The sequence below is a fragment of the Acanthochromis polyacanthus genome, chromosome 7 (assembly GCF_021347895.1).
Source record: "Acanthochromis polyacanthus isolate Apoly-LR-REF ecotype Palm Island chromosome 7, KAUST_Apoly_ChrSc, whole genome shotgun sequence".
NCBI lineage: Eukaryota > Metazoa > Chordata > Actinopteri > Pomacentridae > Acanthochromis > Acanthochromis polyacanthus.
In genome coordinates, this window is record NC_067119.1 from 7,272,362 (window position 1) to 7,289,496 (window position 17,135).

General features: G+C 38.7%; 1 protein-coding gene across 4 annotated transcripts in view; it reads right to left on the reverse strand.

Moving 5' to 3' along the window:
• dapk1 (death-associated protein kinase 1) overlaps positions 1-17,135 on the reverse strand; it is a 101,710-nt gene that overhangs the window by 10,269 nt on the left and 74,306 nt on the right. For all 4 annotated transcript variants that reach the window (XM_022195051.2, XM_022195049.2, XM_022195050.2 and 1 more), the window contains exons 18-20: positions 13,403-13,501; positions 6,663-6,740; positions 2,638-2,854 (exon numbers count right to left, since the gene is read on the reverse strand). In XM_022195051.2, coding sequence (XP_022050743.1) covers positions 2,638-2,854; positions 6,663-6,740; positions 13,403-13,501 — 394 coding nt within the window. The remainder of the gene's footprint in view (positions 1-2,637; positions 2,855-6,662; positions 6,741-13,402; positions 13,502-17,135) is intronic.

Consider the following 17,135-nt stretch of genomic DNA (forward strand, 5'->3'; position numbering starts at 1 on the left):
CGGTCATGTGGGTTTTCTGCTTTTGGGTCAGGCAGCTTTTTTAATAATAACAGCTGCTGCCGGTGCAGACTTGAGGGATGCTAAGCTGCTCGTATGTCTGCGTCAACACCTTTTCTCTCTGTGAAAGGGTGATTTGTAAGTGTGGACAAGTGAAAACTGAGGAACGCCTTTCATGCTGCAGCCTCTCCGGTGTTTCTCTCCGATCACCACAGTGAATAAAAGAACTGAGCCCAGAAAATCAATGCACACAGTTCTTCTTTTAGTTGCCAATTTGTGTCCACCAGCTTGTAAAGTTACTGATGAAGGTAAATATGGACGCAACACTTGGATTAAGTTTTCTTGGATATGTATAAGTAGCCAAACGGGCATCATGGCGACACTTTCTCCCTATCAGTGCCGTTTCTTTGTGTTTCACTGTGGACTCATGTCACGTATCGCTGCAGATATACCACAGAGTCAATACGGACCATTACTGAACTCAGCCAGAATTGAAAGAACAAGAAAAGGCTCTTTCAACGCCCCTTCAGCCCTGACAGAGGCTACAGATTTTCAGACAGCGTAGAGGATGGGATCAGTAACTCTACACGGCTCACGCAGCTGACCATTATCGGAGCGAGTATCGCGTCTGTCTGGGAGGTAATGGCTCCGAGCGCCGCAAAATACATCGGTTAAAGGAGGCACAATGGTACGAGTATGTGTGCAGCAGGGAGGGCAGGTAGAGTGCAAAGTGTGAGAGTGTGTGCGGGTCCGCCTTGTTTACACTACAGCGAACACGTCAGGGAGTCTTACCACAGACCTGTCGCTGTGTGCAGCACTGACCTCATGAAAAGGCTTTTCTGGAGGCCGGGAGCAGCTAAAAACACCGACTGTTTGCGCTTTAAGACCGTAGCCGGGGTCAGCGCAGTAATGGGGTTAATGTTTAGGGTTACTGGGTTAGTTGTCAGAGTGAATACCGGCTGAGCAGCTGAGCAATGTTTACGCTGGTGCTTCTCATTTTGATTGTGTGCAGTGCTTTGAAAGTGTCTCGAGAACACGGGGGTTGTAGAAGAATTAGACAAAGTGGCTGCAAAGAGGTCGCATTCATGAAAAGGTGCTGGTCTGCCACAGTCCGTTATGAGACTCCCACAGAGGGTGACCTGACTGTCCCAATCTGCAGAGACGTCCTGATGTGAACTGCATGTACAAGATGGATTGGGTTACTTTTATCTGCTCTATTATCACTTTTCATCCCTTTCACCCTCATCTGTAACACCCTTTCACCACTTCACCCCCTCTATCCCCCCATCTCTCACCTCTATCCTCCTGTTTGTCACCCCTTTCTCATCCGTCTATCCTCCCCTATCCAAAGAGCAGCACAGCCTCACAGAAACACATCCACCAAATTCAGCTAATTGGCTCTAAATTGTCACAAACCCATTAAAAATATGAAGAATTAAACTTTAAATAAATCAAACTAAACAGAAAACATATTTCTGCATCTGTCTGCCTGTCTGAAATAACATGCTGGTACCATATTATGGCTGCTGCTGCTGTATGAACACTGATGGTTCTCAATTTATCAGGAATAAAGGTCTGTGAAGGTTCTTATAGACACTTTATTGACTGTTTGAGGTAATTAGATATTTGTAAAATGTAATGAAAAACATACACGGTGTGAGTAATACAGAGCGTGCAAAAATGAAAAATAAAGCAATGTAAAGATACACAGTGCAACAAATACACAATAATATAAAGTGTGAAAAATGCTTTATGAGGATGATTATATGTGATTTTTTTTCATGTGACGGTTTCACACATCTGCAGTTCAAAATGTCTATCTGTGATATTCTCCAATGGACTACAGCATGTATGCTCAACAGTTGTGTGCGTATGCAGAATATAGAGATACGACCTCCTCTGTAGTAATGGAAACAGTCCTCTGTGCGGACTAGAAACAGTATAATAACAACAATAAGATTTGCAGTATAATCAAGACTTAAAGGTGCTCACAAACTCCTGAAACTTTGCCTCACAAGTGGTGAAATATTGGACTTTTTACGGTTCTTCGGCATGAGTGTTGGAAAATGAAGGGAAAAATATGCACAATTTTTATTCTTTTTTTATTGTAGCACCTTTTCAAAACTCCTGAAACCAGTTTTACGTGGAATAAGTTACCTAGCAGTAGTATTATTTTTGTCATACACCTTGTCATACCTGCTCGAACAGTCAAATAATCTTATTTTTGTGACCAAGTAACTTCTATTGAAAAGCATTCTATATGTTCGGTTTTGTATTACAGTGACTACTCTTTGCACTTTGACTTCAGGTACTTTTGTAACTTTTCCCACTGCTTCTACCAGGTAAAATAACCCTGTACTTACCAATACACAGCATCTGTTATCTTTTATCAGTTTTAGCTTAGAGTTAAATGTGCGTTTTAACCTAAAGAACTGATGGCTCAACCTATAACCGGGAAACCAAGTTGTTGTCAAACTGGTGTCATTTTCATGCTGGAAAACCTCCTCAAACTGAGAAAACTGCTGCAGGTCATGGTGAACTTGATGAAATCTAAATATCTGAAAACAAACACTCCTACAGTGCACGGAAAATGAATCCTTCTGAGCAGTTTCAGCTGAATAAACAACGCGTGTCACCTACCCGCAGGTTTGGAGTTGATGGGGGAGTTGGGGTGTCGTGCCGTGTTGGTCATACGTGTCCTCCTCCTCCTGAAGAAGCTCCTCAGGATGCCGCACTTCAGAGACTCCAGCAGGCTGCTCTTCCCGGCTCCGGAGTGTCCGAACAGCTTTAGCTTGATCCGGGGCTGGACGGTCTGAGTGGGCCGCAGCTGCTGGATGTAGCTCAGTTTGTGGTTGTCCTGACCCAAAAAAAAAAAGAAATAAAACACACACATAAGAAGATTTATGAAAAAAACACACTAAGAGTTCAGATCACATTGATCTACTGTGCAGCATGGACTCCCACATGCTTTCATTCCAAGGAGCCCTAGAAATCAGAAGACACACTTCAATTCATCAGTTTGCTCCATATACTTCTTTGAGAACTTCCAAACGCACCAGACACAGCAGCGCCAGCAGAACAAATTCTATTTCACGTTTTTGTATATATAGTAGAAATATAAGTTTGCTGAATTTTACTGCTGCATTCTGGAGGGAATCTATGGACCAAAACAAGTCCACAACCCACAGGTCAGGAATCCTCCTACATGATGAAACGAGTGTGGTTGAGTAAAACATGTGGACTGGAATGTTTTTTGTTCATTTTAAAGGTTGTAGCACAATATATTTTTTAAAAACCTTTTGAAGGATTGAGTTCAGACACAGTGGCAGCAGAATAAGCAAGACACACCAGTTAAGCCTCACCCATCCGACATTTCCACCTCTTCCTGGGGGATCCCAAGGTGTTCCCAGGCCAGATAAGATATATAATCCTCCAGAGTTCTGATTCTACCCCAGAGTAACCTGAATGTGCCTAAAAAACCCTCCAGGAGGCATCCTAATCCGTTTTCTACAGATGGCATGGTTCAGTTGAGTTCTATCTATGGTTCACACCACATCACCACTACATGATTCAATACAACAGACAGATCATTTAAACTGCAGTGTGGAGAATACGACCATTTGGGTGAAGATTGTATGTGCTGGACAATAAGGAATAACACAAGAAAGACAGGTGTCACATGCGCTGAGGGGATGCAACTGTTTTAACACTCTAAACCTAAAACTCACTGAAGGCATGTTAGCTTAAAGAAAAATCATTAAAATCACACTGTTTGCCAGAGCTAGAAATGGTAAAACCAGACACAATGGTCAGATTTTCAACTTTCCAGTTCTGTTGAACTTGTCAGGTTTGACATACGGCTTGGTCAGGAGAAACACCCACATCTAAGCTTAAAAGTGTCATAATACAATTAAATAATTGAAGCGTCGCTAAAATGTTGTAAACTTATTCTAAGTGTTTTTTTTAAATCCTTTATAAAACAAATGATCAAAGTAATTCAACTTTTGCTGTTTGTTTTATGACTTGTGGCTCTGTAATCGTGTCATACTGCAAAAGACATTATTGAATTCCCCGTCCTTCTAGTCATGGTTGTGCTGTTTCCATAGAGCTGCAGGACTTTTTATTGCAGTAAAAAATGAACCCACAGTGAGCAAAAAAATAAACCCATTTTGGAGTTCTGAGGGTTCACTGCAGTTTATCTGTTGATGGTGAAACACAGAATTAAATCTCTGTCCACTGAACTAACTCACACACTGCGAGACATAAAACGTGTAACTAACACGTAAAAGAAACACTATTTAAATTACTGTAGCTCCTAATGTTATTTGTTGTGGTTGTTCAATGGCTAAAAGGGGAAACCATAATGCACACTGTGTGTAAATCGTCTTTACTTCATGCAGTTACAGTGATTTTTTTTCTGCCCAATTACTCTGTTTGTGGTCCGTCCTCTTAACGCTTTCGAAATGAATCCACCCACCAACCTGACAGAGTTCATCTGTGTAAAAAACAGTTTACGCACTCACATATTTAAACAACAAAAGCCATTTCCAAAGACAGCTGCCTCCTTCAGCGGATAACATTTGTAAGACAGTTGTTTAACCATCCAGCAGATGAGTCACACATCAGAACACTGAGTGGCTGCGTGGGATGAGAAAGCTCGTCCTACTCCCACCCGGGTTATGTGAAGGCATTCAGTAAATAAAGTTTCTAATTTCGTTAAGTGTGATTCACAGAATACAACTTTAAATTAAACTCATTGTGCTTTGTACTAAAGTTTAAGGAACAATACTGTATGTTTTTTATCTGTTTATTTGTTGGAGTAGTCCTTCAAATGTGGCGCTCATGTGCCAAAGTGTCTTAAATTAGCCTAGCATATGCAGAGGATGACTGTTTTCTCAGTTGCTGCTTTCATGTTTTCACGCTGTGCTCTGAATCCCAGCAGGTTTTCTGGAAAAATGGTTCAGAAGAGAAGTCTGCAACATTTTAGATATTTTGGATATAAAGTCGCTGTGGTTTCTCATGAATGTGACTTAAGTCAGACTGAGAACGCTGGGCGGATCTCACTGGAAACCTCTGGAGGGAAAAACTAAATATCATGAAACTGGACAATTTCAGGTTTGACCCCACTGGCATGTGTTCTGTCAGACTGAAGTGCCTTTGAGCAATGCACTGAGGCCTGCACTCTGTATGTCACTGAAAAAAATGGCTGCCAACATATTTGCAAAAATAATTCTAAATTCTCTTATTGATGATGACTGCAACTGAATGAATAGCACCTTTTCTTGAGAACATATTAAAAACCTGTTACATAAGGTTACATTAGAGCTCAGTTCCAACTCCTTGCTCAAATCAAAATGTTTTGCTTATTATTATTATTGGTTCTCTGTGTTTTCTTAAATGTGAGTGAAGTCAGAGATTTCAGTTTTCACGCGTAAAGAAAGCAGCAGACATCTGTACCATCAGAGCTTTTCAGCACCTTTAACTACAGGTAGCTGAATTCATCACTGAACACATGGATAATCTCACTGTAAAACAAGCAGTGGAGCAGTATGATCACTTCATGGCTTTGAGTTTTAGCTTCTTTAAACTAAAGCTTTCCTTTAAGGTTCTTAGCTTTTCTCTGACACTGCATTTGTTTCATACTTTCAGACCAGTTACAACCTAACGTTTGAAGTTTTACTTGCACTGAAGTCTCAGCTTAGCCTGACCGATGAGCAAGAAGAAATCAAGCTGACATTATTCTGACAGACTGCAATCTCGTTATACACTGTATTATATAATGACAATAAAGAATATTCTATTCTACGTTGCAATATGAGCCACAATTTTAGTGGGAATGGGAATTTTTGCATTTCTTTTCCACTGATACAATTATGAAAAATGATAATCTGTGGTTTTGCTGCAGTTTTTACCAAACAAGCATATTTTTTTACGTACAACGAATACAATTTGTAGCCCACAGGATCTCTGTAGCTTCACTAATAGCTTGAAAATTGCAGCTCCTGCAGTCTGAATTTCCACATATATAGTGATTTTGATTCTATTTTAAGCAATGGTTCAGCCCAAATACTTCTAATGTCAAACATCTCATTGTCCTTGCACAGATCACATCCGTCTGCATGTTTGCACTCACTAAGTGACTCCCAGCAGCACAAAATTGTGATTCATTTCCATTTAGAGTGACACTCGAGTCTTACAAATTCTGATGTGATTGTGCAGACCGATGGTGCACTGCAAAACACTAACCTTTTTCTGATTTTAGAAGAATTTCTGTTCATAGTATTAAGACATCAGCTTTGGTCCACTTTGCCCTGCAGCCTAAAGCAGCTCATACAGTTGTGCACAGAGCAGTTTTATAATCCGTTCTACCTGTATGTGTTGAGCAAAGTGCTTTCACAAAGTCTAAAAACAGCAGACTGCTAAAATCTCACACCTTCCTGCCTTCCTGAAACATCTCTCCTCACCTGTGAGCAGAAATAGATCAAGTGTGGCGACTGTGAAACCTGATGTAACTTTTTAATTTCCCTCACTGGCATAAATAAAACATTATCTTATCCTCTCGTGAAGTCATGTCTTCCTTCTTCTCTTTATAGCATTTGAATAATAATAATGCAATCAGGGATTTAATTAGAGACAAACTTAAGGTTGTGCTGCTTCCTTCTTACCTTTTTAAGCTTGCCCAACAATCCAATTATGTGTTCGTGTTGATCCGTAGAAGCCAAATCTTCTGCTGTTTTTCCATCCTGAGAGAGAAAAAGCAAAAAGAAAGACAAATCATGAGGAAACATATTCGCCTACATTTCTTTTGGCTGTTTAAATGTCTGCTCTGTTATTGCTAATACATATTTTTGTTGACATTTCTTTTAGGAAATAGTTTTTTAGACTGTTAGGAGTAAATTTATATCATCACCTATCATGCTCCCATCTGATTATCTCCTATCTCAACATGCAGGAGGTTTAGTGTTTATTTTTATTAATTCATAATGCCGAAGTTAGATAAAATAACACTGACATTTAACAACGTTGAACAGCAAATGTGCACATGCAGTCTCAACAAAACTAAAATATATCATTTAAGATTTTATTTCTCCGTTCATGCCAGCAGATACAGTTTGTGTATCGCTACGTTTTTGGACATGTGTGGTTGTTAATTACTCTTGCTTAAATTTTCTCTTCGTGTTATGTTAGTCACAGGTTTAATGCGTGATTATGACTAAAATTATAATCACCACTATTTCAGGAACAACATATTGATGGACTCCACATAGGAAATCTTAGTTTTTTTTGCCCTGTTAACATGTTATTGTATGTTTTTATAAGAAAAAAATGAGTTAAATATGCCATTACTGAGGATTTCACCTTTAAAACTGTAGTGAACCATTTAAAATCTCAAAAACACAGAGTCAGACTTCCAGGACTTCATAGGGAACAAATCTAATGAGCTAATCCTGTCACCTTGCAGGGTGGAGGATTTTGTGTAACTCTTCTTCACTGACTGAATTTCTCCAGTATTACAACTTTCCATTGCGCACCTGTGAGTATTTTTGCAATGTTTCAGCAGAATTGTAGGTGAGCTGGCGTGTCTGAGCTGCAGCGAGTTGGGAGGTATGAGTGGAGAGAGTGAGTGCTAAATTACTGTGGTCAGTCAGTAAACATAAAAATTCCATATAAGATGAGTGACGAGGAGTCAGACATCATTAGCCAGCTTCGCTCAATATATTACACCCCAGAGTCCAATAGGTGCATTGATTAGCAATATTACTATCTCCTGGAATTGTTTGGACACTAAACAGATCATTTTCTCAAAACTAAATCAATTTTTTTAGTAATTTAGTAGACAAAAACATCGAAACATGAACTGTGATGCAAAGAGATGAGCTGTGGAGGGTCTAAACAATGACTGGAGAGGAATTTTAAATAAACAAAGCACTGATTTCACTTCCTTGTTGGGCTAAATTCCTGCCAATGTGCAAATGTTTACATCAAAATAAGAATAAAAAAAGGATTCCTATTCCCCTGAATCCAGTGCATCTACTAGTAGCAAAATATCAATAAAATTTGACTGAAAATGGCTCATTTGCTCGACAACTTCAATTTCCAACATGAAACACAGAACAGAGGCCTCTAGTCTTCACTAGGTTACTGCAGTGCAGAAACTCAGAAAGATGTGTGACCAAAATTTACTTTGAAAAGATAGAAATTACATGTTCTAATGTCAGATTTAGCTAAGCTGAAACCAAGTGATTGTGTCTACTTGAGGTGTTTATAATGAGCAAAGATGTGGGAAGCCAACAATTCAATGACAATTAAGATTTGATTCATTGTGGAACTCTGTTATGGAATCACAGGAGTGCCACATCAAAATATAAATAAATAAATAAATGTTGAAATATAAAGAGAAATAAAAAAATAAGTAAATAAATAAATGTGGAAATATAAAGAGAAATAAGTAAATAAATGTGGAAATGTAAAGAGAAATAAATAAATAAAATGTGGAAATATAAAGAGAAATAAATTAATAAATGTGGAAATATAAAGAGAAATAAATAAATAAATAAATAAATGTGGAAATATAAAGAGAAATAAATAAATAAATAAATAAATAAAAGGACAAAAAAACAAACAAAAAGGTAAAAAGCAAAGACAAAATTTTCTTTTTTATTTATTTATTTCTCTTTATATTTCCACATTTATTTATTTCTCTTTATATTTCCACATTTATTTATTTCTCTTTATATTTCTATTTATTTATTTATTTCTCTTTATATTTCCACATTTATTTATTTCTCTTTATATTTCCATTTATTTATTTATTTCTCTTTATATTTCCACATTTATTTATTTATTTCTCTTTATATTTCCATTTATTTATTTATTTATTTATTTCTCTTTATATTTCCATTTATTTATTTCTCTTTATATTTCAATTTATTTATTTATTTCTCTTTATATTTCCACATTTATTTATTTATTTCTCTCTATATTTCCATTTATTTATTTATTTATCTTTATATTTCCACATTTATTTATTTATTCATATTTTGATGTGGCACTCCTGTGACTCCATACTCTGTGTCTTGGTTTTATACAGCTTGGTAATGGAGTCACAATTGTTTTTCATGTCTTTATGTTCCAAATACCATAACAATGTGCTTCATACATAATCCATCCAGTATCAGTAGTTCTGTACATAATACATGACTGGTATTTCTGACGCCCAGCAATTATCCGGTAAATCTCTGCAGTGTGATTCCAGTAGATGAACTGCAGCCGCATGGTCTCCACAGCACACAATCACACGCTTGTGTACTCTCTCCCTCTCTTTCCTTCGGTCCAGCTGCTCTAATTTTACTCTCCATTTTCTCTTAAACACACTGACACAGAAGCGCCACATTCCCGACAAGTTTCACGTCTCTTTCGCTACCCGAGCCATCTGTCACTGTCCGGCTCTGGCTGCTGCTCCGCGGGGAAAACCTGCTCCGACAGCCTCAAATATCCACTGAGTGCTTCCTCCCTCCAGAGACCGCTACAGTGAAGGAGGTTTGTTATGAAGAGCTACCGACTACTTGTTATTTTAGCAAGAAAAATCAATACCGTTTGGAGCTTTGCTAGCATATTTTTAGCTTCACTCTCTGCTCAGTTTTTGCATTTCTGTCTCTGGAGTGCTTCTCTGATAAGGTCACACAAAATGATCAGAGTATGAGAACACTGACCTTTAAGTTGTTTGATTTGGCAGAATATCAAAAATGTAAATGAAGTGAGGCTTGAAACTAAAAAAAATGACCACTTTAATGTGTAAAATCACACAACTCGACTGGCACAGATGGCAGAGTGTCACGATTATCACTACTGATGCTTGGCAGCAGATGACGGACGGACGGCTGGTGTTGTGTTTGCTACAAAACTAGTCAAAAATATTAGATCATCCATGTGATCTCCACTCCAGATTCAACATATATGCTTTAATTATGAAGATAAGTTTCACTATCTGGCTACAAAACAGAGCAAATCTCAGAAATCTGGTAACATCAAGAGGACTCCTCGGCTGCTCCACAACAGTCCACTGACACAGGCCGCCGGACGATGAATTATACATGTCAGTGTGCTTTCCTGATTAAACATGCATAGCACATCAGCTGTCATGCAATATTAACAGCAGGGGAACGCGGAAAGAGAAACCTCAGCGTGGAGCAGCTGGCAGTGAATCCTCTGAAGGAATCGTTCCACTTCTTACAGGTTAGTTACAGGTTTTGTTGCTTGTTTGAAGTGAATGAAATACACCATTTACAGGATTAAATAAATGACTATAATTAAGCAGTTTATAAAACAAAGCAGCACAGAACTAGACTTTGGTCTTTGTGTTTCGAGGCTCAGCTCATATAAAAAAAGGAGTTTTAGTGCCAAAAATACACAACAATGACCGAATGGTGCCCAGGCTTCTCAAGAAGAAATGTTTTTAAGTACAAATACAAAGTGTGACGTCAAGAAAACAAGGGGAAGCCCAGAGTGTTTTCCCAACTAAGCAACATCTGGACGTCCCATCAATAGAGAATAAAAACACAGCAGCTGTGTCTATTCTGGACATTCGGGTTGAATTAAGGAAGAGATTCAGCTTCTTCTGCCTCAGTTTACAAATGATTTTACAGATGAAAAATGACCACTGGAGTCCACTGAGATTTAATGCACATTTGGTTGGATCACCAGTTGAAATATACAATGCCAAGTGACTAAATAAAGAACTTGCATTGTCAAATCATATCAAGTGCTTTTATATAGCGTGTTTTAAAACAACTTGAGCTGACCAAAGTGATGTTCAAGACAGGAAACAGCAAAAGTATGTGTAAAGAAGAAAAACTGGATTGAAACTCGCTAAGTCAGTAAACATAAAATACTAAAAAACAAGACAAAATAGGATAACAAGCTGTAAGATCAAAATATTAAGGCCACTAAATACAACCAAAAGGCATTAAAAGCAAATGTGTCTTTAGATTTTTCTTTCAAGATTGAAAGAGGAAGAGTATGCCAAGGCTTCACAGCTGTAATAATACGATGTACCAACAGGATCAGAGAGCAGTAACCAGCAGGTGGTCTGAGGATCTAAGAGGCATCAGGGTAGAGTACAGGTAGAGAAGTTCATAAATTTATTCAGGTGCCAACCTGTGCAGGTCTTTCTAAACAAAAAAATTCTCTATTTAACAGGTAGGTCCAAGTCCTGTATTTGTAGAAAAGAGCATTAATGTAAAGTTAAGTCATGATTGGTGGGCTATATCTGTAGGAAGAGGTGGAGAATTATCAGCTGACAGACCTGAAGCTTTGAACTCATCTATATCCTCTAATACAGCAAGTGGAGAAAACAGCGCAGTGAAGAAATGTGTTATTTGTTCATCATTTAGAAGTCATTGGACATGAACTCCCATCATTCTCTGAGGTCAAACACTCTCACACTGAGATAAAACTGGTGTCTGACTCCTCATTTCTGACTCGACTCTCTGTTTGATGCTCTGCAGGCTGATAAAAGCTCTCAGCCTGCGGCTGTCGAAGCCTCACCTGCTGTTCAGACATGAACTGTCAGTTTTCCTTCAGGAATCTCAACACTTGTCTGCACTATAATCAACCTTTTATCATGACTGACACCTCATTCAACGCTTTGCTGTAGATTTAATAAATAATGACCTGAGGTTTTGTTTTGATAGCGCATGCAAAAGAAATTCACGCTACATTCACTGACCTGGTACTGAACTCAAAATATTTTAGTTAAGGTTTATTTTACAGGTGAAGAGTTTCATAATCCTCACCTAATAATTTTCTGGTATTAAGTGCAGGAAAGAAAGAAGGCAGTCCTCACACTTGAGATTCAGTCAGTACACAGCCGGACAGCTGAACGAGTAAAATGGAGAATGTTTTCTAAATGCAAACAAAAAAGTCAAATTTGTCTATTTAAACTAAAAGTAGGAGTTTTTTAAGGTTACTTCTAAAGAAATTACAGATCTTTAAAATACAGATTTAGCAAAACTTTAAACACCTCTAAGTCACAGTTTGACAGCCTTAGACTGAGAAAATTGTCTCACCAACATTTTTTTTTTGGAAGACAAATTGTGTCAGAAATTATTAAAGCAATTTTCTTTTGTTTCACATTAATTTAGTATTATGTAGCTACTTTATTGTGCGTCTTAAAGGTCTGAAAACAGTGCTTGCTATCTGCATGCAACACCTCACATGTCCAGGCTTTGCTTCATTACTGATCTACGTCACCATGCAACACATTTGCAAAACGCTCGCCTAGCGTCTGGTTTATTTACTCACTGGAGCCACTTCTGCTGGAGCGACGTCTCTCTGCCTATACTCAGAGATCTGGAGTTACAGTACATAACCAACCTTGCTTCACTTTTGTTGGGCCAAATGATAAAATCTGAGCAGACCAGAGTTTTCCCAAGAGGTGCCTTAAAGTGACAGATGCTAGATTGGATCGTTTCAGACAGACAGTGAGAAAAGGTGCTGCAACAATGTCCAGGATATGATAAATGAAGTGCTTTTTAAACATAAAGCATTGTAAACACATTGTAGCAGAACCACAAAATAAATGTTTGACCCCATACATGTGCATAATATGGGTTCTTTAAATTTGCATATCCATCCTGTCTCTTTCTCTGGAGGATAGATCAATGAAACTCCATGCTTCAGCACAAAAGTTCAAGATCCCAGAGCATTCAGGGAGTGAAGCTGCTAAATAAAGGATTTGAATATATCAGTTTTATAATGAGAGCTTGGAAGAGGTGATCAGAAAGCAGATACAGACTGTACAGTAACTGTTCTACTGTAGAGAAAAGGGGTGCTTCATTAAAACTTTGAAGCTACTTAAAGGGAAGTTTAATGCAGGTATCAGAGGGTTCAAGAGGTTAAATGACTTTCAAGCACATAAAGGGAGAAAAATTAAAAATTTTAAGCTTTAAACTCACAGAAGCAGCTCAGTATCAAGAGGGAAATGCAAATAATGAATTTCTACAGATTAAATCCAGCCTGAGCTCAAAAATTTCCATCAGTTTTTCTACTTTTAGCGAGCAGTTGTGGAAGAATTTGACTTGTTCTGCAGCTGAAGTAGAAAAGTATCCACTCAGATCAACATGCAAATAGCATTTGAACAAGCAGACATATCTGTGTTCAGTTTGAATTGTATATGAAGTGTGTCAATGTCAAATATGTCCCTGTACATCTGCCATCTGTTCCTACAGAGAGCAGTGTATCATTAATCAAAATGTCAAGAAGTTGTATGAGATTTCCCTGTAATGATGAAAAAACCTGCTGCAGTGTAAATGCCTGCAGTGTCAGATAAACTCTGGTCATGATGCAGTATGTGCTGAGCTGCTGCTACTCTAAAGAGAAGAGGGGAAACTGTGTGGTGACTCACGTTGGTGACGGCATCAATGTTTGCTCCGGCAAGGCAGAGATGACGAACGACCTCGAGGCTCCCGTTGTTAGCAGCCAGGTGGAGGGGAGTTCTGCCATACTGGGTAAACACAGACAGAAATGAAAGAGTTCTCAGTCAACATGACAATAAAAGAGCTCATAAAGCACCGGACATGATCTTTAGAGCTGGATCTTAATGTTTTTGATTTGAAGAGCAAAATATTTTACACATTTTTACATCAGTTAAGGGTTATTCTGTCTTAAAACCACCAGGGAGCTTCTGCTCGTTTATCTCCATGTTTGTATTTCGTGCGTTGAAACTTGCGGCTAAAATCTCAGGATCCAAATCCTCGTGCTCAGTGAGGCGAGTTGTTGCTCAGAGGCTTGTTAATGTTTCCTGTGGTGAGAGGGATTTTGAAATCTGTAGCATGCAGAGAATGAATAAAGAAGAGAAAAACATGTGAAATGTGCTTAAAAGGCAGTCTATTAAATATTCTGGCAATCGTCAACCACTGAGTTGACACAAGTGTTCAGCTAAAAGGGAACACCTGGAGATTTGCTTAAATTTGTCATTTCATCATACAGGCTTTAAAACCGGTGAAATAAGAATTAAATCAAATGTCAGTGCATCTTTACACAGCCCTTCATCAGGCAAGTGATCATATGTGCTAACTGCCACATACATTAAATATGGTGTTGCTCCTGCCTCTTGGTGAAGTTGAGAAGCATGTGGTTTTCATCCAACCAATCAGTGAAGATCACACACACCACACTACATCGCAGCATTTGACCAGCGGAGGTATGGAACATATCAAGCTTTCTCTTTTCTCCAAAGTTGGAGACTTGCAGCTCGGTCCTTGTCCATATTTGCGCTCAAAACATCAAAACTAACCATGGCTTGTTGACGAAGCTCACAGTTTTTATGGTTGAGTAGTAGTGCTAATTGAGGATATATACATTTCTTGAAATGTTTTTAGACCACTAATAGGCAAGGAACCATATATGGCAACGTCATTGACCTTGAATTTCAACATGAAAATTTTAAATTTTGAAAAATACCACAAAAGTAAAAAAAAGTCTTCCAATAACACCCTAGGGTTGAAATTTTGAATTTCAAAGTATTTCAATGAGTGCCCTTTACTGCTGTCACTTCTCTTGGTTCTGAAAGGAACAAAACCAGTCATCCATTCAGAATTCCAGTTAGGAAAATCAGGATACCATGCCTGGAAGATGGGGATGCTATTCCAAACACTGTGGGGTTGAAATGGATCAGCTTACACTGTGGAAAAAGACACAATTTGTAGGGCACAAAGGAGATATATTATGTACATATATATATATATATATATATATATATATATATATATATATCCATTCTCTATACACCGCTTTATCCTCACTAGGGTCGCAGGGGATACTGGAGCCTATCCCAGCTGACTCGGGCGAAGGCAGGGGACACCCTGGACAGGTCACCAGTCTGTCACAGGGCTACATATACAGACAAACAATCACACTCACATTCACACCTACAGGCAGTTAAGAGTAACCAATTAACCTCAGCATGTTTTTGGACTGTGGGAGGAAGCCAGAGTACCCGGAGAAAACCCACGCATGCACATGGAGAACATGCAAACTCCATGCAGAAAGATCCCAGGACCACCCGGGATTTGAACCGGGGATGTTCTTGCTGCAAGGCGAAAGTGCTAAACACTACACCACTGTGTAGCGGGGGAGACCGGGGGAGAGCAGCCGGCGGACCCGCACAGTTAAAAATGACAGCTCCAGTGGCTTGGTGCTTTCCGTTTGTTTTTTTTTTGGGCGCGGACCAGTGAGGCGGCAATTTCGGCAAAATTGTACTGAGGCGGTGTCCTATACCAGCGAGGCGGCCTGCCTCGTCGGTCATATAGGAGGGGAAACACTGTATATATTTATTTATTTTTTTAAACACCTTAAGTGTCAATCTTGCAAGTTGTTATCCTGCTTTGTCTCATTGTTTGGTATTTTCTTGCTTCACAAATTGATTTGTAAAATCAATTCAGGTTAACAGTCTCTTGTCTTACTTTGTTGCACGTACACTACTGTCCAAAAGTTTGGAGTCACTTAGAAATGTCCTTATTTTTGAAAGAAAAGCCTTTTTTAATGAAGATAACATTAAATGAATCATAAATTCAGTCCAGACATTGCTAATGAATGACTATTCTATCTGGAAACAGCTGATTTTTAATGGAATATCTCCATAGGGGTACAGAGGAACACTTCCAGCAACCATCACTCCTGTGATGGTTGCTGGAAGTGTTTTAACTATTAACTAACACATTTAGTTATTAACTAACACCATTAACTAACACAATGATTACATTGTGTTAGTTAATGGTGTTGAAAGGCTCATTGATGATTAGAAAACCCTTGTGGAATTATGTTAGCACATGAATAAAAGAGTGAGTTTTCATGGAAAACATGAAATTGTCGGGGTGACCCCAAACTTCTGAACAGTCGTGTATTTTGTTGTTGCCTTGTGTAACATGCACAGCACCTTGTTCAACTCCTGTTGTTCTAAAAGCTGCTATATGAACAGCACCCTTTAATTCATGCCAAGAAAAATAAAACTGGAGGTTAGAACAGGAGCCACTGTGCCCTCTGCAAACAACAATAATTACCATAATGACTGAATAATTACCATCACCATTTTCCACTGCAGTGTGTAGTAAACATGAAATACTGGCGCGCTCCTAGAACAGCTTTTCTGTGCAAACATACAAAAAATAATCCCTGACGTTAAAGCACTGGAAAATATCAATAGCCACTACAAAATAAAATCTCACAAAAAGCAGCATTTCAATCAATTCCCCTTTGTCACAACTTGAAAAAACAAGAAGCATCCATCCTTTTCTATTATGCTGTAAACAGAACAGCAGACACTTTCAATTCCAGCCCTTTTATTTGTCTCCCCGGTGTCTAAAGCTGACAGTGAACACAAATCCAGGCACAGAGTCAGCAGTGTGTGATACGGCGCTTCGGATGGGCTCAAAAGAAGCACACGCAAACTGAAAATAATGCATAAATCACAACGTCTCTGGCTGTGCTGTGTGCTCCTGATGCACATCACTTCCCTGAACTAAGCTGGAAAAAATGTTTCTGCGTGCAAAAAAAAGCAGAGAGAAGACTGGCAGTGTCTGAGAACAGCAATGCTATCGCGGAATATATTAACATGGATGGTGTCAAAATAGAAAGCGAAATCACTGAAGGCAGAAACTTGTGTGGGAAGATGTGCGAGATGGAATCTTCACTCAAATATAAACCAGGTACTTGAGAGCTCCCTTAAAGGACCACTTTACCAGAATAAGAAAAGAGTAACTTTAAAACTAAACCGAGACAAGCAGAATATTGTAAATTATTAAAAAAAATAGACCGAATGCCTGATTTTGGTGCCCAGCCTTAATAAGATTAGATCGCACTGCAAACACCCTCAAACAGAACGCATTTACACTTGCAGAAAATCCCCCTTTAATCCCTGTAATACATCCACTTTCTGTGTTTATTTATCCCTCTGTTTGACCTGTAATCAGACTTTGTTTGGCTTGGATTAAACGGCCGCAATAAGTAGTCAGAAATACGTGGACACACCTGGTTACTGCAGCCATATAAGACTGTTTAAACATTTCTATGCCGTAAGCATTAATCTACAGCCATAACAGGCTCCTCGCAAGATTGTGGAGTCTGATACCAGCTCCTAT